Source organism: Heteronotia binoei, chromosome 2 (assembly GCF_032191835.1).
Source record: "Heteronotia binoei isolate CCM8104 ecotype False Entrance Well chromosome 2, APGP_CSIRO_Hbin_v1, whole genome shotgun sequence".
Lineage (NCBI taxonomy): Eukaryota > Metazoa > Chordata > Lepidosauria > Squamata > Gekkonidae > Heteronotia > Heteronotia binoei.
Genome location: NC_083224.1, coordinates 9,562,095 through 9,588,371, shown reverse-complemented (window position 1 = coordinate 9,588,371; position 26,277 = coordinate 9,562,095). Strand labels below are relative to the sequence as shown.

The window sequence follows — 26,277 nt, the reverse complement described above, 5'->3', positions numbered from 1 at the left end:
GGGGGGAGAAGGTATAGGAGACTGCAAGCCGCTCTGAGTCTCTGAGTTCAGAGAGAAGGAAGTTGTCCTTGAAAGGGCAGCTTCTGTCAGAGCTCTCTCAGCCCCACAGTCTGCCGTGGGGAAGACTCGTGTATCAGGAAGAACTGGTTTCTGTGGATGGCACCTCAGCTTCCTGGAAGGTCGGGGCTGTGCCGGTTAGGAAGCTGCCGCAGGCGAAGGGAGATGCCGAGGCAGGGGCTTGTTTCACTGTGGTTGGCTCCGTTTTTTTGGGAGAGGAAATATGCAGATCTTGTAGGGGTCTTCCCTATTGGTTTGTCAGCAAACCAAATATGGGCCGTCTGTCTTGACCGTTCTTGTAGATGTAGATTCAAATCCAGCAGCACCGTAGGGATCAAGGTTTCCAGGGTATACACTTTCAAGAAAGTCCCCAGTTTGGTATAGCGGTTAAGTGCACAGCTTATCTGGGAGAACTGGGTTTGATTCCCCACTCCTCCACTTGCAACTGCTGGAATGGCCTTGGATCAGCCATAGCTCTCGCAGTTGTCCTTGAAAGGGCAGCTTCTGTCAGAGCTCTCTCAGCCCCAATCGCCTTGGGTCAGCCTTAGCTCTCACAGAGTAGTCCTTGAAAGAGCAGGTTCTGTCAGAACTCTCTCAGGCCCACCCACCTCACATGGTGTCTGCTGTGGGGGGAGAAGATATAGGAGACTGTAAGCCACTCTGAGTCTCTGAGTAAGAGGCTGCGTACTTCACCACTACACCAAACTGGCTGACGTGGATTGGACTTGTTCAACAGTGGACTGGGCTGCCTAGGGAGGCGTTGAGCTCCCTCTCCCCGGCAGTCTGTAAGCAACAGCTGGACAAACACTTGTCAGGGATCTTCTAGACCAGCGGTGTCAAACATACGGCCCAGGGGGGGGCATATCAGGCCCCTTAGGGCTTCTATCAGGTCCCCGAGCAACTGGTTGTCCTCTGCTTCCTTCTCCCTGTCTCTTGCTTCCTTCCAAACTGAGAGCCAAACTGATGCGATGTCACCCCAGAGGGGACCTTTCCTTTCACACGTTTTTCTCTTAACTCAAGAAGGAGAGCCAGTTTGGGGTAGTGGTTAAGCGTGCGGACTCTTATCTGGGAGAACCGGGTTTGATTCCCCACTCCTCCACTTGCACTTGCTGGAATGGCCTTGGGTCAGCCATAGCTCTCGTAGGAGTTGTCCTTGAAAGGGCAGCTGCTGTGAGAGCCCTCTCCAGCCCCATCCACCTCACAGGGTGTCTGTTGTGGGGGAGGAAGGGAACGGAGATTGTGAGCCGCTCTGAGACTCTTCGGAGTGGAGGGCAGGATATAAATCCAATATCTTCATCTACCTCACAGGGTGTCTGTTGTGGGGGAGGAAGGGAAAGGAGATTGTGAGCCGCTCTGAGACTCTTCGGAGTGGAGGGCGGGATATAAATCCAATCTCTTCATCTACCTCACAGGGTGTCTGTTGTGGGGGAGGAAGGGAAAGGAGATTGTGAGCCGCTCTGAGACTCTTCGGAGTGGAGGGCGGGATATAAATCCAATACCTTCATCTACCTCACACGGTGTCTGTTGTGGGGGAGGAAGGGAAAGGAGATTGTGAGCTGCTCTGAGACTCTTCAGAGTGGAGGGCGGGATATAAATCCAGTATCTTCATCTACCTCACAGGGTGTCTGTTGTGGGGGGGGGAAGGGAAAGGAGATTGTGAGCCGCTCTGAGACTCTTCGGAGTGGAGGGTGGGATATAAATCCAATATCATCATCTACCTCACAGGGTGTCTGTTGTGGGGGGGGAAGGGAAAGGAGATTGTGAGCCGCTCTGAGACTCTTCGGAGTGGAGGGTGGGATATAAATCCAATATCTTCATCTACCTCACAGGGTGTCTGTTGTGGGGGGGGAAGGGAAAGGAGATTGTGAGCCGCTCTGAGACTCTTCGGAGTGGAGGGTGGGATATAAATCCAATATCTTCATCTACCTCACAGGGTGTCTGTTGTGGGGGGGGAAGGGAAAGGAGATTGTGAGCCGCTCTGAGACTCTTCGGAGTGGAGGGTGGGATATAAATCCAATACCTTCATCTACCTCACAGGGTGTCTGTTGTGGGGGAGGAAGGGAAAGGAGGTGGTGAGCCGCTCTGAGACTATTTGGAGTGGAGGGCGGGATATAAATCCAATATCTTCATCTACCTCACAGGGTGTCTGTTGTGGGGGAGGAAGGGAAAGGAGATTGTGAGCCGCTCTGAGACTCTTCGGAGTGGAGGGCAGGATATAAATCCAATATCTTCATCTACCTCACAGGGTGTCTGTTGTGGGGGGGGAAGGGAAAGGAGATTGTGAGCTGCTCTGAGACTCTTCAGAGTGGAGGGCGGGATATACATCCAATATCATCATCTTCTTCTTCTGCATAACAGTTGGCTTTGTCCGTCTTGTTGAATTGCACAGGAACGAAAGAGCAAAACCTGTTTTCTCTATTGGCTGAGGCTCCTACCCCTCCTAGTCCCCTGGGAAGGAAAGAGCCAGAGCTTCCTTTGCCCAGTTCCCTGGATCCCAGGGGAGAAATACAAAGAAAGCACCTTTAAGATCAACGAGTGCTAATACTTTAAGCATGGGTTATGGGTGTTTTATTTTTTTAAAAAAAATTGTGTTTGTCTGTGTCCTTTATAAAGTGTATATCTCTGCTAACTAATCTTAAATAGGTACACACGTGGACCAACCCGATGAGGTCTCATTTATGTCAGATTAGGCCCTCATAACATATGAGTTCGACACCCCTGTAAGGGACCAAAGCTTTGGCTTTCAGGAGTAGAGGGTGGAGAGGAGGTGGAGACAGATAACGCCCAGGAACTGCAGATGGTGACGGGACTGGAGAGACAATACTGGGACTTCAAGACGCCCAAGATTCCAGCGCAGAACAGACCAGCATGCGACCTTGGTGGCAACTGAGATGACGAGGCCCCTCTTTGGGGGCATTCTTTATTTATTACATCGAAGAGAAGAATTTGAGCGGCTACCGCGGAAAGGGAAAAGAAGGTCACGTGCCCTTCGGCCCTTCCCTCTCCCCACCCCCCTCGGGACGGGAAATCTGCTCCATAAGTTATCCGGCGGAGGTGTGTGCAGCGGACGCAACGGGGGGGGGGGGGAGTTCAAAAGTCTGTGTTTGGTTTTAATTTCTTTAAAGTCCGTCAATCAGCACCAAAAAAAAAAAAAGAGAGAGAGAGAGAGAGTGGGAAACGCAACTAAAGAGTCCAACCCGAGAGAGCCCGGAACCCAGCCTCGGGACACAGCCGTGGCACCGTGCTGTACGGGGCGCGCGCAAGTCGGGGGGGGGGGGGTAATATGAGACAGGCGCGTGGCTGGCCGGTGGGCTCCGTTATATTAACCGCTGGACGATGACGGCGTTGAGGAGGTTGGCTTCCTTCAGGGTCTGGTCCTCGTCCGACAGCTCTTTGTTCGGGAAGGTGGTCATGAGGACGAAGCCGGTGGCCGCCATCGCTGGCCGGGCGTCCACGATGAAGAGCCGGATGTCGCGGATCCTGCCCAGAAGAAGAAGGATTCATAGAATCATAGAGTTGGAAGGCACCTCCAGGGTCATCTAGTCCAACCCCCTGCACAATGCAGGAAACCCACAAACGCCTCCCCCTAAATTCACAGGATCTTAGAATCCTAGAGTTGGAAGGGACCTCCAGGGTCATCTAGTCCAACCCCCTGCACCATGCAGGAAACCCACAAACACCTCCCCCTAAATTCACAGGATCGTAGAATCCTAGAGTTGGAAGGGACCTCCAGGGTCATCTAGTCCAACCCGCTGCACAATGCAGGAAACCCACAAACACCTCCCCCTAAATTCACAGGATCGTAGAATCCTAGAGTTGGAAGGGACCTCCAGGGTCATCTAGTCCAACCCCCTGCACAATGCAGGAAACCCACAAATACCTCCCCCTAAATTCACAGGATCTTAGAATCATAGAATCGTAGAGTTGGAAGGGACCTCCAGGGTCATCTAGTTCAACCCCCTGCACAATGTAGGAAACCCACTAATGTTGAGCCAGAAACTCTTTTGATTTAATTTCAACCCATTGGTTTTGGTCCTACCTTCTGGGGCCACAGAAAACCATTCTACACCATCCTCTATAGGACAACCCTTCAAGTCCTTGAAGATAGTGATCCTATCACCTCTCAGCCGCCTCCTCTCCAGGCTAAACATGCCCAGCTCCTTCAACCTTTCCTCGTAGGACTTGGTCTCCAGACCCCTCACCATTTTCGTCGCCCTCCTCTGGACTTGATCCAGCTTGTCTAGATCCTTCTTAAAATGTGCCCAAAACTGAACACAATACTCCAATTACAGATTTATACCCCACCCTTCTCTCTGAATCAGAGACTCAGAGCAGCCTACAATCTCCTTTTCCTTCCTCCCCCACAACAGACACCCTGTGAGGTGGGAGGGGCTGAGAGAGCTCTCACAGCAGCTGCCCTTTCAAGGACAACCTCTGCCAGAGCTCTGGCTGACCCAAGGCCATTCCAGCAGCTGCAAGTGGAGGAGTGGGGACTCAAACCTGGTTCTCCCAGATAAGAGTCCACACGCTTAACCACTACACCAAACTGGCTCTCAAAACCAAAAATGAAAAGACAGACGTGCGCAATGTTGGCTCTGTTGTTCTGTCTTCTGCCTTCCACGCTGGTGCTACTTTTGGTTAAAAATGGAGCCAGAACCTTTTAAAGGTTGTGCCGATTTCCACCTATTCCCCTTTCCCTTGTGCTTGGCAGAGCTCCCCCCAAAGGTACCAGTCCTCAATGCCATCAGTACTCAGAGAGTCGTGACAGAAAACACCATTGAGTCACTGCTGTCTTAATAGTGGCCCTGTAGCATTCTCAGACATAAGACGAGATGACAACATTGGATTTATATCCCGCCCTTTGCTCTGAATCTCAGAGTCTCAGAGTGGCCTACAATCTCCTTTACCTTCCCCCCCCCGACAACAGATGCCCTGTGAGGTAGGTGCGGCTGAGAGAGCTCTCCCAGAAGCTGCCCTTTCAAGGACAGAGGCTCAGAGCGGCCTACAATCTCCTTTTCCTTCCTCCCCTACAACAAATCGTGTGAGGGGGGTGGGGCTGAGAGAGCTCTCCCAGAAGCTGCCCTTTCAAGGACAACTCTGCAAGAGAGCTATGGCTGACCCAAGGCCGTTCCAGCAGCTACAAGTGGAGGAGTGGGAAATCAAACCCAGTTCTCCCAGATAAGAGTCTGCACACGGAACCACTACACCAAACTGGCTCTCAAGGAAGGAAGGAGAAGGAGATGGAGATATTGGATTTATATTCCGCCCTATACTCTGAATCTCAGAGTGGCTTACAATTTCCTTTACCTTCCTCCCCCACAACAGACACCCTGTGAGGTGGGTGGGGCTGAGAGAGCTCTCCTAGAAGTTGCCCTTTCAAGGACAACCTCTGCCAGATCTATGGCTGACCCAAGGCCATTCCAGCAGCTGCAAGTGGAGGAGTGGGGAATCAAGCCCGGTTCTCCCAGATAAGAGAGCTCTGGCTGACCCAAGGCAGAATCAAACTTGGTTCTCCTATATAAGAGTCCGCACACTTAACCACTACACCAAACTGGCTCATAGGACAACTCAAGGCCATCCTAGCAGGTGCAAGTGGAGGAGTGGGGAATCAAACCTGGTTCTCCCAGAGAAGAGAGCTCTGGCTGACCCAAGGCCATTCCAGCAGCTGCAAGTGGAGGAGTGGGGAATCAAACCCGGTTCTCCCAGATAAGAGAGCTCTGGCTAACCCAAGGCCATCCTAGCAGGTGCAAGTGGAGGAGTGGGGAATCCAACCTGGTTCTCCCAGAGAAGAGAGCTCTGGCTGACCCAAGGCCATTCCAGCAGGTGCAAGTGGAGGAGTGGGGAATCAAACCCGGTTCTCCCAGATAAGAGAGCTCTGGCTGACCCAAGGCCATTCCAGCAGGTGCAAGCGGAGGAGTGGGGAATCAAGCCCGGTTCTCCCATATAAGAGAGCTCTGGCTGACCCAAGGCCATTCCAGCAGGTGCAAGTGGAGGAGTGGGGAATCCAACCCGGTTCTCCCAGATAAGAGAGCTCTGGCTGACCCAAGGCCATTCCAGCAGCTGCAAGTGGCAGAGTGGGGAATCAAGCCCGGTTCTCCCAGATAAGAGAGCTATGGCTGACCCAAGACCATTCCAGCAGCTGGAAGTGGAGGAGTGGGGAATCAAACCCGGTTCTCCCAGATAAGAGAGCTATGGCTGACCCAAGACCATTCCAGCAGCTGCAAGTGGAGGAGTGGGGAATCAAACCCGGTTCTCCCAGATAAGAGAGCTATGGCTGACCCAAGACCATTCCAGCAGCTGCAAGTGGAGGAGTGGGGAATCAAACCCGGTTCTCCCAGATAAGAGAGCTATGGCTGACCCAAGACCATTCCAGCAGCTGCAAGTGGAGGAATGGGGAATCAAACCCGCTTCTCCCAGATAAGAGAGCTCTGGCTGGCCCAAGGCCATTCCAGCAGCTGCAAGTGGAGGAGTGGGGAATCAAACCCGCTTCTCCCAGATAAGAGAGCTCTGGCTGACCCAAGACCATTCCAGCAGCTGCAAGTGGACGAGTGGGGAATCAAACCCGCTTCTCCCAGATAAGAGTCGGAGCACTTAGCCACTACACCAAACCGACTAGCCTGGGCCATCCGGACCACGGTTTTTGAAATGGGCGGTGGGAAGTGTCTCAAGCCCAGCTGACTTACAGCAACCCCCTTAGGGTTTTCAAGAGCTTCCATCCAAGTCTTAACTGGGGCTGACCCTGCTTAGCTTCTGAGATCTAAAGAGATCAGGCTGGCCTTCTTGGCCATCCGGGTTAAGGCACTGGAGAGTGCCACCACCAAAAAGGCCCTGCTCGGCACTCCCCAAAAAGCGCACGCATGCACCCAACTTCTGCCACATGCACCCCAGGCTCACGTACCTGTGACTGTGGTTGAACTTCTGGACCAGCCGCCCGCCATCTGCCAGCCGGATCTGGATGTTGGTGGTGGGCTCCGCCTCGTCAATAAAGACCGAGGAGCTGGCCTTCGCTTCATTCTCCGCCTGCTGCGCCGGAGAGCTTGAGCCCATCACCTGGGGGGCGGTGCTGAGGGAAAGGCTAAAGGTTAGGTACGTAAGAACATAAGAGAAGCCCTGTTGGATCAGGCCAGTGGCCCATCCAGTCCAACACTCTGTGTCACATAAGAACATAAGAGAAGCCCTGTTGGATCAGGCCAGTGGCCCCTCCAGTCCAACACTGTGTCACATAAGAACATAACAGAAGCCCTGTTGGATCAGGCCAGTGGCCCCTCCAGTCCAACACTCTGTGTCACATAAGAACATAAGAGAAGCCCTGTTGGATCAGGCCAGTGGCCCCTCCAGTCCAACACTCTGTGTCACAGAAGAACATAAGAGAAGCCCTGTTGGATCAGGCCAGTGGCCCCTCCAGTCCAACACTGTGTCACATAAGAACATAACAGAAGCCCTGTTGGATCAGGCCAGTGGCCCCTCCAGTCCAACACTCTGTGTCACATAAGAACATAAGAGAAGCCCTGTTGGATCAGGCCAGGGGCCCCTCCAGTCCAACACTGTGTCACATAAGAACATAACAGAAGCCCTGTTGGATCAGGCCAGTGGCCCCTCCAGTCCAACACTCTGTCACATAAGAACATAAGAGAAGCCATGTTGGATCAGGCGAAAGGCCCATCCAGTCCAACACTCTGTGTCACATAAGAACATAAGAGAAGCCCTGTTGGATCAGGCCAGGGGCCCCTCCAGTCCAACACTGTGTCACATAAGAACATAAGAGAAGCCCTGTTGGATCAGGGCAGTCCAACACTCTGTGGCCAAACACACACACACACACACACACAGAGTGGCTGATGGACCTCTGCTTCATATCTTTATCCATTTCCCTCTTGAAGCTGGCTATGCTTATAGGTGCCACCACCAACACTCTGTGTCACACAGTGCCCCCCCCACCACACACAGTGGCTGATGGACCTCTGCTCCATATTTTTATCCAATCCCTTCTTGAAGCTGGCTATGCTTGTAGCCGCCACAACCTCCTGTGGCAGTGAATTCCACGTGTTAATCACCCTTTGGGTGAAAAGGGACATCCTTTTATCCGTTCTAACCCGACTGCTCAGCAATTTCATTGAATGCCCACGAGTTCTTGTATTGTGAGAAAGGGAGAAAAGTACTTCTTTCTCTACTTTCTCCATCCCATGCATAATCTTGTAAACCTCTCTCATGTCACCCCGCAGTCGACGTTTCTCCAAGCTAAAGAGCCCCAAGCGTTTCAACCTTTCTTCATAGGGAAAGTGCTCCAGCCCTTTAATCATTCTAGTTGCCCTTTTATGGACTTTCTCCAATGCTATAATATCTTTTTTGAGGTGCGGCGACCAGAACTGCACACAGTACTCCAAATGAGACCGCACCATCGATTTATACAGGGGCATTATGATACTGGCTGATTTGTTTTCAATCCCCTTCCTAATAATTCCCAGCATGGCGTTGGCCTTTTTTACTGCAGTCGCACACTGTCTTGACATTTCCAGTGAGAAAGAAGGGAGAGAGCTTGCTTTACGCTAAAAGGGGACACAGAAATGACTTCAATTAATTCATGAGGGACAGCAGAGTCCAGATTCCACACTGGACCTACAGGACACACCGAACTTTCCTCGCCAAGGGGGAACCACGCGTAGGTTTGGAGCCTGGGGTCGTGGGGCCTCTGAGCGAATGCGATTTTGAAGGCTCCCCTTGGCAAGAGTGCGGACTAGCGGCGTGCGTCCTTCTTTTCTCCAGCGCCCAAGTGGAAGTTCTCACGCCTGTCAGCTGCTCACCTGCCCAGCTTCTGCCCTTCTCCGGTGAAAGCCTTGAAGGAGCCTTTGGGTTTCACAAAGTCCTCGTCGCGGTGGTCCTCCAGGTCCAAGTTCACCTGCCCGCCGCGGGCCAACCGACGAAGCTCTGCAGGGACCTCCCTGGGGAAAGGAAGAGGAGCAGACCTTCAAGGAGCAGCTCTTCCCAGGCCTCTTTGGCACAGATCCTCCACAAGGGGTCCCCAGCCCTTTGGAGCTTCTGGGCACCTCTGGATGCGGGCGGTGGGCACAGCCACAAAATGGCTGCTGCAGGAGGCGGAGCTAGCCACAAAATGGCCACTGCAGGAGGCGGAGCTAGCCACCAAATGGCCACTGCAGGAGGCGGAGCTAGCCACCAAATGGCCACTGTAGGAGGTGGAGCTAGCCACAAAACGGCGACTGCAGGAGGCGGAGCTAGCCACCAAATGGCCGCAAGAGGAGGTGGAGCTAGCCACAAAATGGCCACTGCAGGAGGCGGAGCTAGCCACCAAATGGCCGCAGGAGGAGGTGGAGCTAGCCACAAAATGGCGACTGCAGGAGGCGGAGCTAGCCACAAAATGGCCGCAAGAGGAGGTGGAGCTAGCCACAAAATGGCCGCAAGAGGAGGCGGAGCTAGCCACCAAATGGCCACTGTAAGAGGTGGAGCTAGCCACAAAATGGCCACTGCAGGAGGCGGAGCTAGCCACCAAATGGCCACTGTAGGAGGTGGAGCTAGCCACAAAATGGCGACTACAGGAGGCGGAGCTAGCCACCAAATGGCCGCAAGAGGAGGTGGAGCTAGCCACAAAATGGCCACTGCAGGAGGCGGAGCTAGCCACCAAATGGCCGCAGGAGGAGGTGGAGCTAGCCACAAAATGGCGACTGCAGGAGGCGGAGCTAGCCACAAAATGGCCGCAAGAGGAGGTGGAGCTAGCCACAAAATGGCCACTGCAGGAGGCGGAGCTAGCCACCAAATGGCCGCAGGAGGAGGTGGAGCTAGTCACCAAATGGCTGCCAGAGCTTACGCTCAGTCACATGGCGAAGAGCCTGCTGCTGTGGTGGCAGCTGCTGCCAAAGCAACGTTAAAAGAAAAAAAATCTGCATAGCCAGTCAACACCTCCAGTGGCCAATCAGAAGCCTTGCTGGGCAACAGCTCCACCTGGTCCTGCCCACTGTAAAACAAAGCCAAAACCAGGCGCCCGCAGGCATCACGCTGGGGACACCTGGCACAGAGAATCTCAGACTTGGCACAACTCATTCCCAGTCTCCACTCCCCCCCCCCATGCGCCAGTACCCTCTGCGGATCGACTCCAAGAACTGAGAGTTGGCCGGGTCTTGGTAGCTCCGCAGCTCTCCGCCATCCAGGCTGAAGCCACTCTTCCACAGCTTCAGGACGACGTGGACCTGCAGAAGACCAAGAGCAGAAACTGTTTCCACGGTCTGCAGAAGTTCCCTGCCACGAAGATACCGCTACACCTCTGAGCTGAATGAGCGGGAGAGCGTGGTCACAGTACAAAAGCCTGGATGACTGCACTTTCACCGCAACACTGCCGCCAAACTGCAAAAAGAACACACACACACACCACACTGCAAGACGGGACTGGCACACAGCACGAGGGCGCCCTCTGGGAGCAGCCAGAAGCAAGAACAGCCGTCTGCCAAAGTCACCTGACTGCAGGGATAAGAGAAGCCATGTCGGATCAGGTCAATGGCACATCCGGTTCAACACTCTGTGTCACACCCAGGTGACATCAGGAGGTCCACCAGTGGGGCCAGGACACTACATATGAACATATGAAGCTGCCTTATACTGAATCAGACCTTTGGTCCATCAAAGTCAGTCTTGTCTTCTCAGACTGGCTGCGGCTCTCCAGGGTCTCAAGCTGAGGTTTTTCACACCTATTTGCCTGGACCCTTTTTTGGAGATGCCGGGGATTGAACCTGGGACCTTCTGCTTCCCAAGCAGATGCTCTACCACTGAGCCACCGTCCCTCCCCTGCTCTCCAGGGTCTCAAGCTGTGGTTTTTCACACCTATTTGCCTGGACCCTTTTTTGGAGATGCCAGGGATTGAACCTGGGACCTTCTGCTTCCCAAGCAGATGCTCTACCACTGAGCCACCGTCCCTCCCCTGCTCTTGTGACTCAAGCTGAAGTTTTTCACACCTACTTGCCTGGACCCTTTTCAGTTGGAGATGCCGGGGATTGAACCTGGGACCTTCTTCTTACCAAGCAGGTGCTCTACCACTGAGCCACCCTCCCTCCCCTGAGCCACCCTCCCTCCCCTGCTCTCCAGGGTCTCAAGTTGAGGTTTTTCACGCCTACTTGCCTGGACCCTTTTCAGTTGGAGATGCCGGGGATTGAACCTGGGACCTTCTGCTTCCCAAGCAGATGCTCTGCCACTGAGCTACAGCCCCTCCCCCATCCCTCCCTCTACCCTGGCTTCATTCTGATGCCCATGACAAGGAGTTACCTTGTGGTCTTGGCTCCTCCGGGTTATCAGGGGCGGCAGGGGGTTGGGGGGGGTCAGGATCAGGCTCCCATCCTAGACTAAAACCACTTTAGGCTGCACAGGGAAGAACCACTTGCTTGACTATTCTCACCCACCTCCTACCATGAAAGCTTCCTGCAGTTAGAAAACTGGCATAAATGTCTCCCTGACAAGCTAGTTTTCTTCTTGGATGAAAGATCTCCTGGGATAACCAGAGCCTGGAAGACTCGGAGCGGCTCAAAATCTCCTTTATCTTCCTCCCCCGCTGATCAAATCAAATCAAATCAAATTTTATTCTTATATCCCGCCCTCCCCCACCAGAAGGCGGGCTCAGGGCAGCTCAGACATGACACGTCATGATTTAATTAAGACAGATAAACAACATTTTAAATATAGTACAGTTACATAAATAGATTAAAATAGATAAAAATAGGTGCTATAAATTCTGTCATCCCAATTACATACTATCAAACATCAGAGAGAGCTCTGACAGCAGCTGCCCTTTCAAGGACAACCTCTGCCAGAGCTCTGGCTGACCCAAGTGGAGGAGTGGGGAATCAAACCCGATTCTCCCAGATAAGAGTCCGCGCACTTAACCACCACACCAAACTGATCTATACCCCACCCTCCACTTTAAATCCTCAGAATCTCAGAGCATCTTACAATCTCCTTTATCTTCCTCCCCCACAACAGACACCCTGTGAGGTGGGTGGGGCTGAGAGGGCTCTCGCAGCAGCTGCCCTTTCAAGGACAACTCCTGCAAGAGCTATGGCTGACCCAAGGCCATTCCAGCAGCTGCAAGCGGAGGAGTGGGGAATCTTATCTTCTCCCAGATAAGAGTCCACACACTTAACCACTACACCAAACCAGCTCTCAGGAGTTCCATCAGTGGGGCCAGGACACCAGAAGCCCTCACACTTTTGCCCTTCCCAAGCACCAAGAATACAGAGCATCACTTGCCCCAGACAGAGAGTTCCAACAATACGCTGTGGCTAATAGCCACTGATGGACCTCTGCTCCAGATGTTTATCCAATCCCCTCTTGAAGCAATATGTATATATATATTTATATCCATAAGTGTTTTAAGAGTCCCGTGGCGCAGAGTGGTAGAGCTGCAGTACTGCAGTCCTAAGCTCTGCTCACGACCTGAGTTCGATCCCAGCGGAAGCTGGGTTCAGGTAGCTGGCTCCAGGTTGACTCAGCCTTCCGAGGTCGGTCAAATGAGTCCCCAGCTTGCTGGGGGGAAAGTGTAAAAGACTGGGGAAGGCAATGGCAAACCACCCCGTCAAAAGTCTGCCGTAAAAACGTTGTGAAAGCAACGTCACCCCAGTGTCGGAAACGGCTGGTGCTTGCACAGGGGACCTTTCCTTTCCTATCTACACGGAAGGAGCCCTGCGCCGCAGAGTACTGCAGTCGGAGCCCTCTGCTCACGACCTGAGTTCGATCCCCGGCGGAAGCTGGGTTTTCAGGTAGCCGGCTCCAGGTTGACTCAGCCTTCCATCCTTCCGGGGTCAGTCAAATGAGGACTCAGCTTGCTGGGGGGAAAGCGTAGAGGACTGGGGAAGGCGAGGGCAAACCACCCCGTAAGAAAGTCTGCCGTGAAAACGTCGTGATGTGACATCACCCCAGAGTCAGAAACGACTGGTGCTTGCACAGGGGACTACCTTTTTTATCAAGCGTTTTATACGTACATCTGGTCTAAGGACTGCAATATCGATAAACTAAAGCCAGGGGGGCGGAGAAAGGTACTCCCGCTTGACTCCGCAGAGCCCGCGACGAGGCAGCAGGCAAAGCGAGCCAGATACTCACATCCTGGGCTGCGTTGTGCCTCATCTCTCCGGCCACGTAGGCTGACTCCTCCTCGGGAGCGGCTCCCAGACGGTACCCTCCGCCTGCAAAGGGCTGCAAGACAGAAGCGGACAGCGACCCTCAGAAAGGGCTGCGGGGAGACGAAGAGCTCGCGACTGCCTCCCAGCCGACTTCCCGCAATCCCAACAGCTGGCGGTCCAGCTCCATTTCCTCCTGAAACCGCCTAAAAGATAGAGACCACCCCCTCCCGGGCAGAGCTTATCCTACTGCGCAGAAAATCACACAGGAAGCTGCCTTATACTGAACCAGGCTGTTGGTCCATTCAAGTCAGTCTTGTCTACTGGCAGCTGCTCTCCAGGGTCCCAGGCTGAGGTCTTTCCCATCACCTCCTGCCTAGCCCTTTTAATGGGAGATTCTGGGGATTGAACCTGGGACCTTCTGCATGCCAAGCAGAGCCTCTTCCCCTGAGCCACAGCTCCTCCTCCTGGCTCTCCAGGGTCTCAGGCTGAGGTCTTCCCCATCACCTCCTGCCTGGTCCTTTTAACTGGAGATGCTGGGGGCTGAACCTGGGACCTTCTGCATGCCAGGCAGAGGCTCTTCCACTGAGCAACAGCTCCTCCTCCTGGCTCTTCAGGGTCTCGGGCTGAGGTCTTTCCCATCACCTCCCGCCTGGTCCTTTTAACTGGAGATGCCGGGGACTGATCTGGGACCTTCTTCATGCCAAGCAGAGGCTCTTCCCCTGAGCCACAGCTCCTCCTCCTGGCTCTCCAGGGTATCAGGCTGAGGTCTTTCCCATAACCTCCTGCCTGGTCCTTTTAACTGGAGATGCTGGGGATTGAACCTGGGACCTTCTGCATGCCAAGCAGAGACTCTTCTACTGAGCCACGGCTCCTCCTCCTGGCTCTCCAGGGTCTCAGGCTGAGGTCTTTCCCATCACCTCCTGCCTGGTCCTTTTAACCAGAGATGGTGGGAACTGAACCAGGGACCTTCTGCATGCCAAGCAGAGGCTCTTCCCCTGAGCCACAGCTCCTCCTCCTGGCTCTCCAGGGTATCAGGCTGAGGTCTTTCCCATAACCTCCTGCCTGGTCCTTTTAACTGGAGATGCTGGGGATTGAACCCGGGACCTTCTGCATGCCAAGCAGAGGCTCTTCTACTGAGCCACGGCTCCCCCTCCTGGCTCTCCAGGGTCTCAGGCTGAGGTCTTCCCCATCACCTCCTGCCTGGTCCTTTTAACCAGAGATGGTGGGAACTGAACCAGGGACCTTCTGCATGCCAAGCAGAGGCTCAGCCACTGAGCTACAGCCCCACTTCATGGCTCTCCAGAGTCTCAGGCTGAGGTCTTTCTCATCACTTCCTGCCTGGTCCTTCTTAACTGGAGATGCCGGGGATTGAACCTGGGACCTTGTGCATGCCGAGCAGTGACTCCTACTGTTCCTCCTACTGCTAGAAGGAAGAGGAAGGAATTACCAGGATAACCCATCATTCCCTCTAACTTTCTTCCCCAAAAAAGACTTTTATCTACGACTGGATAAATGTTTCCAAACCACAAGCGCCAAAGACAAATATGCTGGACTGGATGGACCACTGGCCTTATTCAGCAGGGCTCTTCTGATGTTCTGCCACTAGATCTGTTGGTCACAGAATCATAAAGTTGGAAGGGACCTCCAGGGTCATCTAGTCCAACCCCCTGCACAATGCAGGGAACTCACAAACACCTCCCCCTAAATTCACAGGATCCTCATTGCTGTCAGATGGCCATTGAGCCTCTGTTGAAAAACCTCCAGGGAAGGAGAGCCCATCACCTCCCAAGGAGGAAGTCTGTTCCACTGAGGAACTGCTCTAAACTCAGATACCTCCCCCTAAATTCACAGGATCCTCATTGCTGTCAGATGGCCATCTAGCCTCTGTTGAAAAACCTCCAAGGAAGGAGAGCCCACCACCTCATGAGGAAGCCGGTTCCACTGAGGAATCACTCTAACGGTCAGGTTCTTCCTCATGTTGAGCCGGAAACTCTTTTGATTTAATTTCAACCCCTTGGTTCTGGCCCTACCTTCCGGGGCCACAGAAAACAATTCCACACCCTCCTCTATAGGACAGCCCTTCTAGTACTTGAAGATGGGGATCATATCACCTCTCAGCCACCTCCTCTCCAGGCTAAAAATTCCCAGCTCCTTCAACCTTTCCTCATAGGACTTGGTTTCCAGACCTCTCACTATCTGGTCCAACCCCCTGCACAATGCAGGAAACTCACAAACAACTCCCCCTAAATTCACAGGATCTTCATCGCTGTCAGATGGCCATCTAGCCTCTGTTTAAAACCTCCAAGGAAGGAGAGCCCACCACCTCCCGAGGAAGCCTGTTCCACTGAGGAACTGCTGTAACGGTCAGGAAGTTCTTCCTAATGTTGAGCCGGAAACTCTTTTGTTTTATTTTGAACCCACTGGTTCTGGTCCTACCTTCCAGGGCCACAGAAAACAATCCCACACCCTCCTCTAGATGACAGCCCTTCAGGTACTTGAAGATGGTGATCATATCACCTCTCATGTACCCCCTGCACAATGCAGAAAACTCACAAACACCTCCCCCTAAATTCGCAGGATCCTCATTGCTGTCAGATGGTCATCTAGCCTTCTGTTTAAAAACCTCCAAGGAAGGAGAGCCCACCACCTCCCAAGGAGGAAGCCTGTTCCACTGAGGAATCGCTCTAACAGTCAGGAAGTTCATAGAAACATAGAGTTGGAAGGAACCTCCAGGGTCATCTAGTCCAACCCCCACACACTGCAGGAAACTCACAAACACCTCCCCCTAAATTCACAGGATCTTCATTGCTGTCAGATGGCCCTCTAGCCTCGGTTGAAAAACCTGCAAGGAAGGAGAGCCCACCACCTCCCAAGGAGGAAGCCTGTTCCACTGAGGAACTGCTCTAACGGTCAGGAAGTTCTTCCAAATGTTGAGCCAGACACTCTTTTGATTTGGTTCTAGTCCTACCTTCCGGGGCCACAGAAAATAATCCTACACCCTCCTCTAGATGACAGCCCTGAAGATGGTGATCACGGTGGGCTGTCTCTTCCACTGTGACAGAACCATTAAAGAGAAGCCAACGTCGCTGGGGAGAGGGAGGAGGGAGCTGCAGGGGGCAGACCTCCGCAGAGCCCTCTCCGCACTTACCTTCGGCCTGCTGCCGCTGCTCTCCCCGGGGCTCTTGGTGGCTCTGTCGACAGCCACCGCCCCGTGCTCTTTGGCCCCACGAAACAAATCCTCCACCAGTTCGTTGGGGCTCTTCTTCCTCGGGGGACCGACGATCTGCTGCCCGCTGCGTTCTGAGCCTCCGGCATAAAACCTGTGCAAAAGGGAACACCCCCCCTCAGAAGCGGGTTTTTCCAAACCCTGGCTGGAGCTGAGCGGGGAGGGCGTTGTACCAACACACAGCTGACTTTTACAAGCGCAACAGAGACCTCCGCATGCGTTAGAGCAGCTACGTGACAGCATGCACAGAATCCTAGAATTAAAAAGATGCAAGAGGCCGAGAGAACATCTGGTCCACTCCCCTGCTCCGTGCGGGATGGCTCTAAAGCAGGGGTGGCCGATGGTAGCTCTCCAGATGTTTTTACTAGCTCTCCAGATTTTTTTTTTTACTACAACTCCCATCAAACTCCCATGGAGAGCCAGTTTAGTGTAGTGGTTAAGTGTGCGGACTCTTATCTGGAAGAACCGGGTTTGATTCCCCACTCCTCCACTTGCACCTGCTAGCATGGCCTTGGGTCAGCCATAGCTCTGGCAGAGGTTGTCCTTGAAAGGGCCGCTGCTGTGAGAGCCCTCTCCAGCCCCATCCACATCACAGAGTGTCTGTTGTGGGGGGCGGGAGGTCAAGGAGATTGTGAGCCGCTCTGAGACTCTTCGGAGTGGAGGGCGGGATATAAATCCAATATCTTCTTCTTCTTCATCAGCCCCAGCCATTGGCCATGCTGGCTGGGGCTGATGGGAGTTGTAGGCCAAAAACATAGGGAGAGCTACCCTCAGCCATCCCTGGTATAGACGATACAGAAGGAGCTTCAAGTCAGCTTCTCTTATGTTCTTATGTCAAGGACAGTGATGCTCTGTATTCTTGGTGCTTTGGGGGGGGGGGGGCAACAGTGGGAGGGCTTCTGGTATCCTGGCCCCACTGATGGACTTCCTGATGGCACCTGGGTTTTTTGGTCACTGTGTGACAGAGGGTTGGACTGGATGGGCCATTGGCCTGATCCAACAGGGCTTCTCTTAAGTTCTTATGTGACACAGAGTGTTGGACTGGATGCGCCACTGGCCTGATCCAACAGGGCTTCTCTTAAGTTCTTATGTGACACAGAGTGTTGGAATGGATGGGCCACTGGCCTGATCCAACAGGGCTTCTCTTATGTTCTTATGTGACACAGAGTGTTGGAATGGATGGGCCATTGGTCTGATCCAACAGGGCTTCTCTTATGTTCTTATGTGACACAGAGTGTTGGACTGGAGGGGCCACTGGCCTGATCCAACAGGGCTTCTCTTATGTTCTCATGTGACACAGAGTGTTGGACTGGATGGGCCGCTGGCCTGATCCAACAGGGCTTCTCTTATGTTCTCATGTGACACAGAGTGTTGGATGCATGGGCCACTGGCCTGATCCAACAGGGCTTCTCTTATGTTCTTATGTGACACAGAGTGTTGGACTGAAGGGGCCATTGGCCTGATCCAACAGGGCTTCTCTTATGTTCTCATGTGACACAGAGTGTTGGACTGGATGGGCCACTGGCCTGATCCAACAGGGCTTCTCTTATGTTCTTCTGTGACACAGAGTGTTGGACTGAAGGGGCCACTGGCCTGATCCAACTGGGCTTCTCTTATGTTTTTATGTGACACATAGTGTTGGACTGGATGGGCCATTGGCCTGATCCAACAGGGCTTTTCTTATGTGGCACAGAGTGTTGGACTGGATGGGCCATTGGCCTGATCCAACAGGGCTTCTCTTATGTTCTTATGTGACACAGAGTGTTGGACTGAAGGGGCCACTGGCCTGATCCAACTGGGCTTCTCTTATGTTTTTATGTGACAGAGTGTTGGACTGAAGGGGCCACTGGCCTGATCCAACTGGGCTTCTCTTATGTTCTTATGTGACACAGAGTGTTGGACTGAAGGGGCCACTGGCCTGATCCAACTGGGCTTCTCTTATGTTCTTATGTGACACAGAGTGTTGGACTGGAGGGGCCATTGGCCTGATCCAACTGGGCTTCTCTTATGTTCTTATGTGACACAGAGTGTTGGACTGGAGGGGCCATTGGCCTGATCCAACTGGGCTTCTCTTATGTTCTTATGTGACACAGAGTGTTGGACTGAAGGGGCCACTGGCCTGATCCAACTGGGCTTCTCTTATGTTCTTATGTGACACAGAGTGTTGGACTGGAGGGGCCATTGGCCTGATCCAACTGGGCTTCTCTTATGTTCTTATGTGACACAGAGTGTTGGACTGAAGGGGCCATTGGCCTGATCCAACTGGGCTTCTCTTATGTTCTTCTGTGACACAGAGTGTTGGACTGGATGGGCCACTGGCCTGAACCAACAGGGCTTCTGTTATGTTCTTCTGTGACACAGAGTGTTGGACTGGAGGGGCCACTGGCCTGAACCAACAGGGCTTCTCTTATGTTCTTATGTGACACAGAGTGTTGAACTGGATGGGCCATTGGCCTGATCCAACATGGCTTCTCTTATGTTCTTATGTGACACAGAGTGTTGGACTGGAGGGGCCATTGACCTGATCCAACATGGCTTCTCTTATGTTCTTATGTGACACAGAGTGTTGGACTGGAGGGGCCACTGGCCTGATCCAACAGGGCTTCTCTTATGTTTTTATGCGACACAGAGTGTTGGACTGGAGGGGCCATTGGCCTGATCCAACAGGGCTTTTCTTATGTGACACAGAGTGTTGGACTGGATGGGCCACTGGCCTGATCCAACAGGTCTTATGTTCTTATGTGACTCAAGAGTGTTGGACTGGAGGGGCCATTGGCCTGATCCAACAGGGCTTCTCTTAGGTTGTTATATCTGGGGCAGGAATGCTTTGTATTCCTGGAGCTTGTGGGGGGGGGGGCACAGTGGGAGAGCTTCTAGAGCAGGGGTGGCCAGCAGTAGCTCTCCAGATGTTTTTTTACCTACAACTCCCATCAGCCGCAGACAGCATGGCCAATGGCTGGGGCTGATGGGAGTTGTAGGCAAAAAAACATCTGGAGAGCTACTGTTGGCCACCCCTGCTCTAAACCATGGTGTGTCGAACTCAATTGTTATGAGGGCCGAATGTGATATAAATGAAACCTTGTCGGGCTGAGCTATGTAGGGTTGGGCCGGGCCATGTGTGTACCTATTTATGATTAGTTAGCAGAGATATAAACTTTACAAAGGACACAGACAAACACAAGGATTTTTTTAAAAAACCCTTAAAACATCCTTAAAATATTAGCACTTGTTGGTCTTACATGTGCTTTCTTTGTAACTCTCCCATGGGATCCAGGGAACTGGGCAAAAGAAGCTCTTGTGCTTTCCTTCCTTCCTTCCCCAGGGGACCAGGAGGGGGAGGAGCCTCAGCTAATAGAAGGAAGAGAGGCTTGGCTCAGTAGCTCTGCTGTGCCTGGGAAAGCAAGCTCTCCCACCCACCCCTTCCTCCCCAAGGGAGGAGCCTCAGCCAACAGAGAAAATGCAGGTTTTGCTCTGAAGCTCCTGTGCGATTGAGCAGGCCTGGCAAAGCAAGCTGTGATGCAGAAGGAAGCAAGAGAGAGGGAGAAGAAAGCAGATGACAGCCAGTTGCTTGGGGGCCTGATAGGAGCCCTCTGATGGCCTGATTTGGCCCCCAAACTGCATGTCTGACACCCCATGCTTTAGAGTCTAAAGCATGGTGTGTCAAACATGCGGCCCAGGGGCCGAATCAGGCCCCCGGAGAGTTTCTATCAGGCCCCCAAGCAACTGGCTGTCATCTGCTTTCTTCTCCCTCTCTCTTGCTTCCTTCTGCAGCGCAGCTTGCTTTATCACACAGCAGAGCTACAGATCAAAGCCTCTATTTTCTCCACTGGTTGAGGCTCCTCCCCCTCCTGGTCCCCTGGGGAAGGAAGGAAAGAGCCAGAGATTCCTTTGCCCAGTTCCCTGGATCCCCTGGGAGAAATACAAAGAGAGCACATTTAAGACCAACAAGTGCTAATGTTTTAAGCGTGTTTTATTTTAAGCATCTTTAAAAAAAAAATCTTTAATCATGTTTGTGTCCTTTAAAAAGTTTATATCTCCAGTGCCTAATCTTAAATAGGTACACATGTGGCCTGGCCCTACATGGCCCAGCCCTAAAAGGTCTCATTTATGTCAACAACAGGACACAGAAGAGCCCTGCTGGATCAGACCAGGGAGGGGCCATCTAGTCCAGCCTCCTGTCTCACACCGTGGCCAACCAGTTCCTCTGGAGGGCCACAACAGGGGAGAGAGGCTGAGGCCTTCATAAGAACATCAGAAGAGCCCCGCTGGATCAGACCAGGGAAGGTCCATCTAGTCCAGCCTCCTGTCTCACACAGTGGCTGACCAGTTCCTCTGGAGGGCCAACAACAAGGCAGAGAGGCCGAGGCCTTCATAAGAACATCAGAAGAGCCCTGCTGGAACAGACCAGGGAAGGTCCATCTAGTCCAGCATCCTGTCTCACACAGTGGCCAACCAGTTCCTCTGGAGGGCCAACAACAGGGCAGAGAGGCCGAGGCCTTCATAAGAACATCAGAAGAGCCCTGCTGGATCAGACCAGGGAGGGTCCATCTAGTCCAGCCTCCTGTCTCACACAGTGGCCAACCAGTTCCTCTGGAGGGCCAACAACAGGGCACAGAGGCCAAGGCCTTCATAAGAACATCAGAAGAGCCCTGCTGGATCAGACCAGGGAGGGTCCATCTAGTCCAGCCTCCTGTCTCACACAGTGGCCAACCAGTTCCTCTGGAGGGCCAACAACAGGGCACAGAGGCCAAGGCCTTCATAAGAACATCAGAAGAGCCCTGCTGGATCAGACCAGGGAGGGTCCATCTAGTCCAGCCTCCTGTCTCACACAGTGGCCAACCAGTTCCTCTGGAGGGCCAACAACAGGGCACAGAGGCCAAGGCCTTCATAAGAACATCAGAAGAGCCCTGCTGGATCAGACCAGGGAGGGTCCATCTAGTCCAGCCTCCTGTCTCACACAGTGGCCAACCAGTCCCTCTCGAGGGCCAACAATAGGGCAGAGAGGCTGAGGCCTTCATAAGAACATCAGAAGAGCCCTGCTGGATCAGACCAGGGAGGGTCCATCTAGTCCAGCCTCCTGTCTCACACAGTGGCCAACCAGTCCCTCTCGAGGGCCAACAATAGGGCAGAGAGGCTGAGGCCTTCATAAGAACATCAGAAGAGCCCTGCTGGATCAGACCAGTGAGGGTCCATCTTGTCCAGCCTCCTGTCTCACACAGGAGCCAACCAGTTCCTCTGGAGGGCCAACAACAGGGCAGAGAGGCTGAGGCCTTCATAAGAACATCAGAAGAGCCCTGCTGGAACAGACCAGTGAGGGTCCATCTAGTCCAGCCTCCTGTCTCACATAGTGGCCAACCAGTTCCTCTGGAGGGCCAACAACAGGGCAGAGAGGCCGAGGCCTTCATAAGAACACCAGAAGAGCCCTGCTGCATCAGACCAGGGAGGGTCTATCCAGCCCAGCCTCCTGTCTCATCCAGTGGCCAACCAGTTCCTCTGGACGGCCAACAACAAGGCACAGAGGCCAGGCCCTTCCCCTGATGTTGCAGCCTAGATCTGGGATTTAGAGCTTTAGCGCCTCTGAACATGGAGACACCCCCCCCCTCAGTCATCATGGCTAGCAGCAACTAATATACTCGTCCTCCATTATATCTGTTCGATCCCTTTTTAAAGCAGCCTATACCTGCAGCCATCCCCAGTGTCCCCTCTAAGCTGCAGCATATTGTGAGCAGAAATTCTACTTCATGAGCTCCTGGCATGACATTTGTGAGCTGCTGCATGAATTAACGCGCCCTGGGGCTGCCCTTCCTGAGCCATGACAGTGTGAGCTGGAGGCTAAAAATCTGTGAGCTAGCTCACGCTAGAGGGAACACCGGCAGACAGCAGTGAGCGACTATGATGACCAGTGGTCTGAGTCTCGATACGGCAGCTTCGTGTGTCTCAAGAGCAGCATTTTGTGGAGATCCACGGGACAGAGGAAGACAAGAAATTTCCGCTTTGTTACCGGGAAACGTAGTCTGGTGCCTCCCGCGTCTGGGCCTAGCTTAGAGGGAACAGGAGCCATCACTACATGCTCTGTTACGAGGGCCGGATCTGACATAAATGAGACCTTGTTGGGCTGGGCCATGCCGGGCCACGTGTGTACCTATTTAAGATTAGGTAGCAAAGATCATAAGGAAGGCCGAGCGCAGAATAGATGCTTTCGAGCTGTGGTGCTGGAGAAGACTCTTGAGAGTCCCTTGGACTGCAAGAAGATCCAATCAGCCAGTCCTAAGGGAAATCAACCCAGACTGTTCCCTGGAAGGTCAGATGCTGAAGCTGAAGCTCAGATCCTTTGGCCACCCAATGAGAAGGGAGCACTCCCTGGAGAAGACCATGATGCTCGGAAAGACATCACCCTGCCAACAAAAGTCCGTATAGTCAAAGCGATGGTATTCCCAGTAGCAATGTATGGCTGTCAGAGCTGGACTATAAGGAAGGCTGAGCGCAGAAGAATAGATGCTTTTGAGCTGTGGTGCTGGAAAAGACTCTTGAGAGTCCCTTGGACTGCAAGAGGATCCAATCAGTCAGTCCGAAGGGGAATCAACCCAGACTGTTCCCTGGAAGGTCAGAGGCTGAAGCTGAAGCTCCAATCCTTTGGCCACCCAATGAGAAGGGAGCACTCCCTGGAGAAGACCCTGATGCTGGGAAAGACAGAAGGCAAAAGAAGGGGATGGCAAAAGATGAGATGGCTGGACAGTGTTACTGACGTAACAAACACAAATTTGAGCAGACTTCGGAGGATGGTGGAAGACAGGAGGGCCTGGCGTGACTTGGTCCAGGGGGTCGCAAAGAGTCGGACTCAACTGTGCGACTGAACAACAACAAAAAAGCAGAGATATAACCTTTATAAAGGACACAGGCAAACACAAATATACATACACACATACATATATAAAGCAGGAGTCAAGTTTCACCTTTTAAGACCAACCAAACTTTATTCAGAACGTCAGCGTTTGTGTGCTCTCTAAGCACGCTTCATCAGACGAGGGGATCAGGTATTGTGGGCTGAAATGCATGCAGTTTGTTGTTTAAGTGTGCAAACTGGCTGTGGTCACGTGATACAACAGTCTGGCTTGGCCATTTGGTCTGGATAGACGTAAAAGGTTATAAAGTTCCCTGCCAATTGGTGTTTTTTGCAAATCTCAGAAGGACACGTATTTCCTAGTTGTAGGCTACCTATTGATGAAGCGTGCTTAGAGAGCACACGAAAGCCGACGTTCTCAATAAAACTCGGTTGGTCTTAAAGGTGAAACTTGACTCCTGCTTTGTTCAGCTACTTCAGACCAACACGGCTGCCCACTTGGATCTATATACATATATAAAAATAAGTTAAAACATGCTTAAAACGTTAGCGCTCATTGGTTTTAAAAACGCTTTCTTTGTATATCTCCCGTGGGATCCAAGGAACTGGGCAAAGGAAGCTCTGGTTCTTTCCTTCCTTCCCCAGGGGACTGGGGGCAGGGGAAGGAGCCTCAGCCAATAGAAGGAAGAGAGGCTTGGCTCAGTAGCTCTGCTGTGCAACTGAGAGAACCTGGCAAAACAAGCTATTCCTCCCCCACTTCTGGCTCTTTTCTTCCTTCTCCAGGGACTGTGAGGGGTGGGGAGAGCCTCAGTCAATGAAAGGAAGAGAGCCTTGGCTCGGTAGCTCTGCTGTGCAATTGAGAGAGCCTGGCAAAGCAAGCTCTGCCTTCTCCTCTTCCTCCCCAAGGGAGGAGCCTCAGTCAACGGAGAAAATAGAGGTTTTGCTCTGTAGCTCCTGTGCGATTGAGCAGGCCTTGCAAAGCAAGCTGTGATGCAGAAGGCAGTAAGAGAGAGGAAGGAGGAAGTAGATGACAGCCAGTTGCTCAGGGGCGTGATAGGAAACCTCCGAGGGCCTGTTTCGGCCCTCGAACTGCACGTTTGACACCCCTGCTGTAACATGTCCCCTTTTAGTTTCCCCTTTTCTAAAGTGTGAAGTCCCAGACTCTTTGGCCTGGGTGGGGGGGAGTAGGACGCTACGTAACCTTTGGCCTCTCTCCCCGCCATCTCTCTCTTTAAACAGCATACACAGGTCGGCTTATGTCAATGGAAGAGTACAATAGCCTGATGCTGCCATTAGAAAGAAGCGGCTGCTTACTGTGCAAGGTCTAGAATGAACGCGCTTTGAACAATGGCAGGGAAGGTCACACTGCACCCTTCACACGGGCATTCCTATAGCCGCCTCAGCATGAAAACGTTTTCTGAGCTGGATTCCGGATGGGGCTCCGACTACGGTTGCAAAATCCCCAGGTGGGGGGGGGGGCAGGGAAAAAGCACAAAAGCAGCCCCCAACGACCCACAACTCTGGAAAATTTACGCAAGACTATATTAAATACAAACCGCTCATAGTACAAAATACAAAACTACAAGGTTAGAAATAAAAGATAGAAACACATTCCCCCCAAGACACAGTCTTATCTTTCAAGCGCAAAGTTCATATATGGAACGAATGTCCGGGAAAACGTTTCTCGAGAAGCCGCGAGCAAGAATTCGGAGAATAATTTTTTCCGCCGGGAAGGCGCATATGGAGTAAATAGCGTTATTCCGCTAAGGAGACACAGCGCAACTTCGTAATTTTAGAAGCCGCAAATTACAAACGGAAAGCTGCGTCCTTGGGGGGGGGGGGATGTGTTTACTTCTATCTTTATGTCTAACCTTGCCATTTTGTATTTTGCACTATGAGTGGTTTGTATTTAATACATTCTTGCATAAATTTTCCAGAGTTGTGGGTTTTCTGGGGACGCTTTTGTGCTTTCCCCCTGCTTTACTTTTCCACGTTGCTTTCTGGGTTGCCCAGTCCCCAGGTGGGGGCAAAGGAAACCCCGGGTTTGTTCCAAATGTTGATCCAATCCCCTCTTGAAGCTGTCGACGCTGGCAGCTGCCACCACCTCAATGCAGCATCAGCCCAGAGCAGGGCTGGCCGACGGTAGCTCTCCAGATATTTTTTTTTGCCTACAACTCCCATCAGCCCCAGCCATTGGCCATGCTGGCTGGGGCTGATGGGAGTTGTAGGCAAAAAAAAAAACATCTGGAGAGCCACTGTTCCCCACCTCTGAACTAGTGCAACGATGGGAGCCCGGAGACACTTATCCTTTTTTTCCACCTTGCATTTGTCATTTGTGAGAGCTGTTTCAGCGTGCATTTCCCAACTTAAGAACATAAGAGACGCCATGTTGGATCAGGCCAACGGCCCATCCAGTCCAACACTCTGTGTCACATAAGAACATAAGAGAAGCCCTGTGGGATCAGGCCAACGGCCCATCCAGTCCAACACTCTGAGTCACATAAGAACATAAGAGAAGCCCTGTTGGATCAGGCCAGTGGCCCCTCCAGTCCAACACTCTGTGTCACATAAGAACATAAGAGAAGCCCTGTTGGATCAGGCCAATGGCCTATCCAGTCTAACACTCTGTGTCACATAAGAGAAGCCCTGTTGGATCAGGCCAATGGTCCATCCAGTCCAACATTCTGTGTCACATAAGAACATAAGAGAAGCCCTGTTGGATCAGGCCAGTGGCCCCTCCAGTCCAGCACTCTGTGTCACATAAGAACATAAGAGAAGCCCTGTTGGATCAGGCCAGTGGCCCCTCCAGTCCAACACTCTGTGTCACATAAGAACATAAGAGAAGCCCTGTTGGATCAGGCCAGTGGCCCCTCCAGTCCAGCACTCTGTGTCACATAAGAACATAAGAGAAGCCCTGTTGGATCAGGCCAGTGGCCCCTCCAGTCCAACACTCTGTGTCACATAAGAACATAAGAGAAGCCCTGCTGGATCAGGCCAACGGCCCATCCAGTCCAACACTCTGTGTCACACAGTGGCCAATA

General features: G+C 52.7%; 1 protein-coding gene across 1 annotated transcript in view; it reads right to left on the bottom strand.

The window, feature by feature from the left end:
- Positions 1-2,937: 2,937 nt before the first annotated feature.
- The window catches only part of NSFL1C (NSFL1 cofactor), a 37,157-nt gene continuing 13,817 nt past the window's right edge, over positions 2,938-26,277 (bottom strand). Inside the window, exons 4-9 of the mRNA XM_060230576.1 lie at positions 16,318-16,489; positions 13,150-13,242; positions 10,147-10,256; positions 8,859-8,996; positions 6,956-7,120; positions 2,938-3,537 (exon numbers count right to left, since the gene is read on the bottom strand). Of these exons, the coding sequence (XP_060086559.1) occupies positions 3,375-3,537; positions 6,956-7,120; positions 8,859-8,996; positions 10,147-10,256; positions 13,150-13,242; positions 16,318-16,489 (841 nt within the window). The 3' untranslated portion in view covers positions 2,938-3,374. The remainder of the gene's footprint in view (positions 3,538-6,955; positions 7,121-8,858; positions 8,997-10,146; positions 10,257-13,149; positions 13,243-16,317; positions 16,490-26,277) is intronic.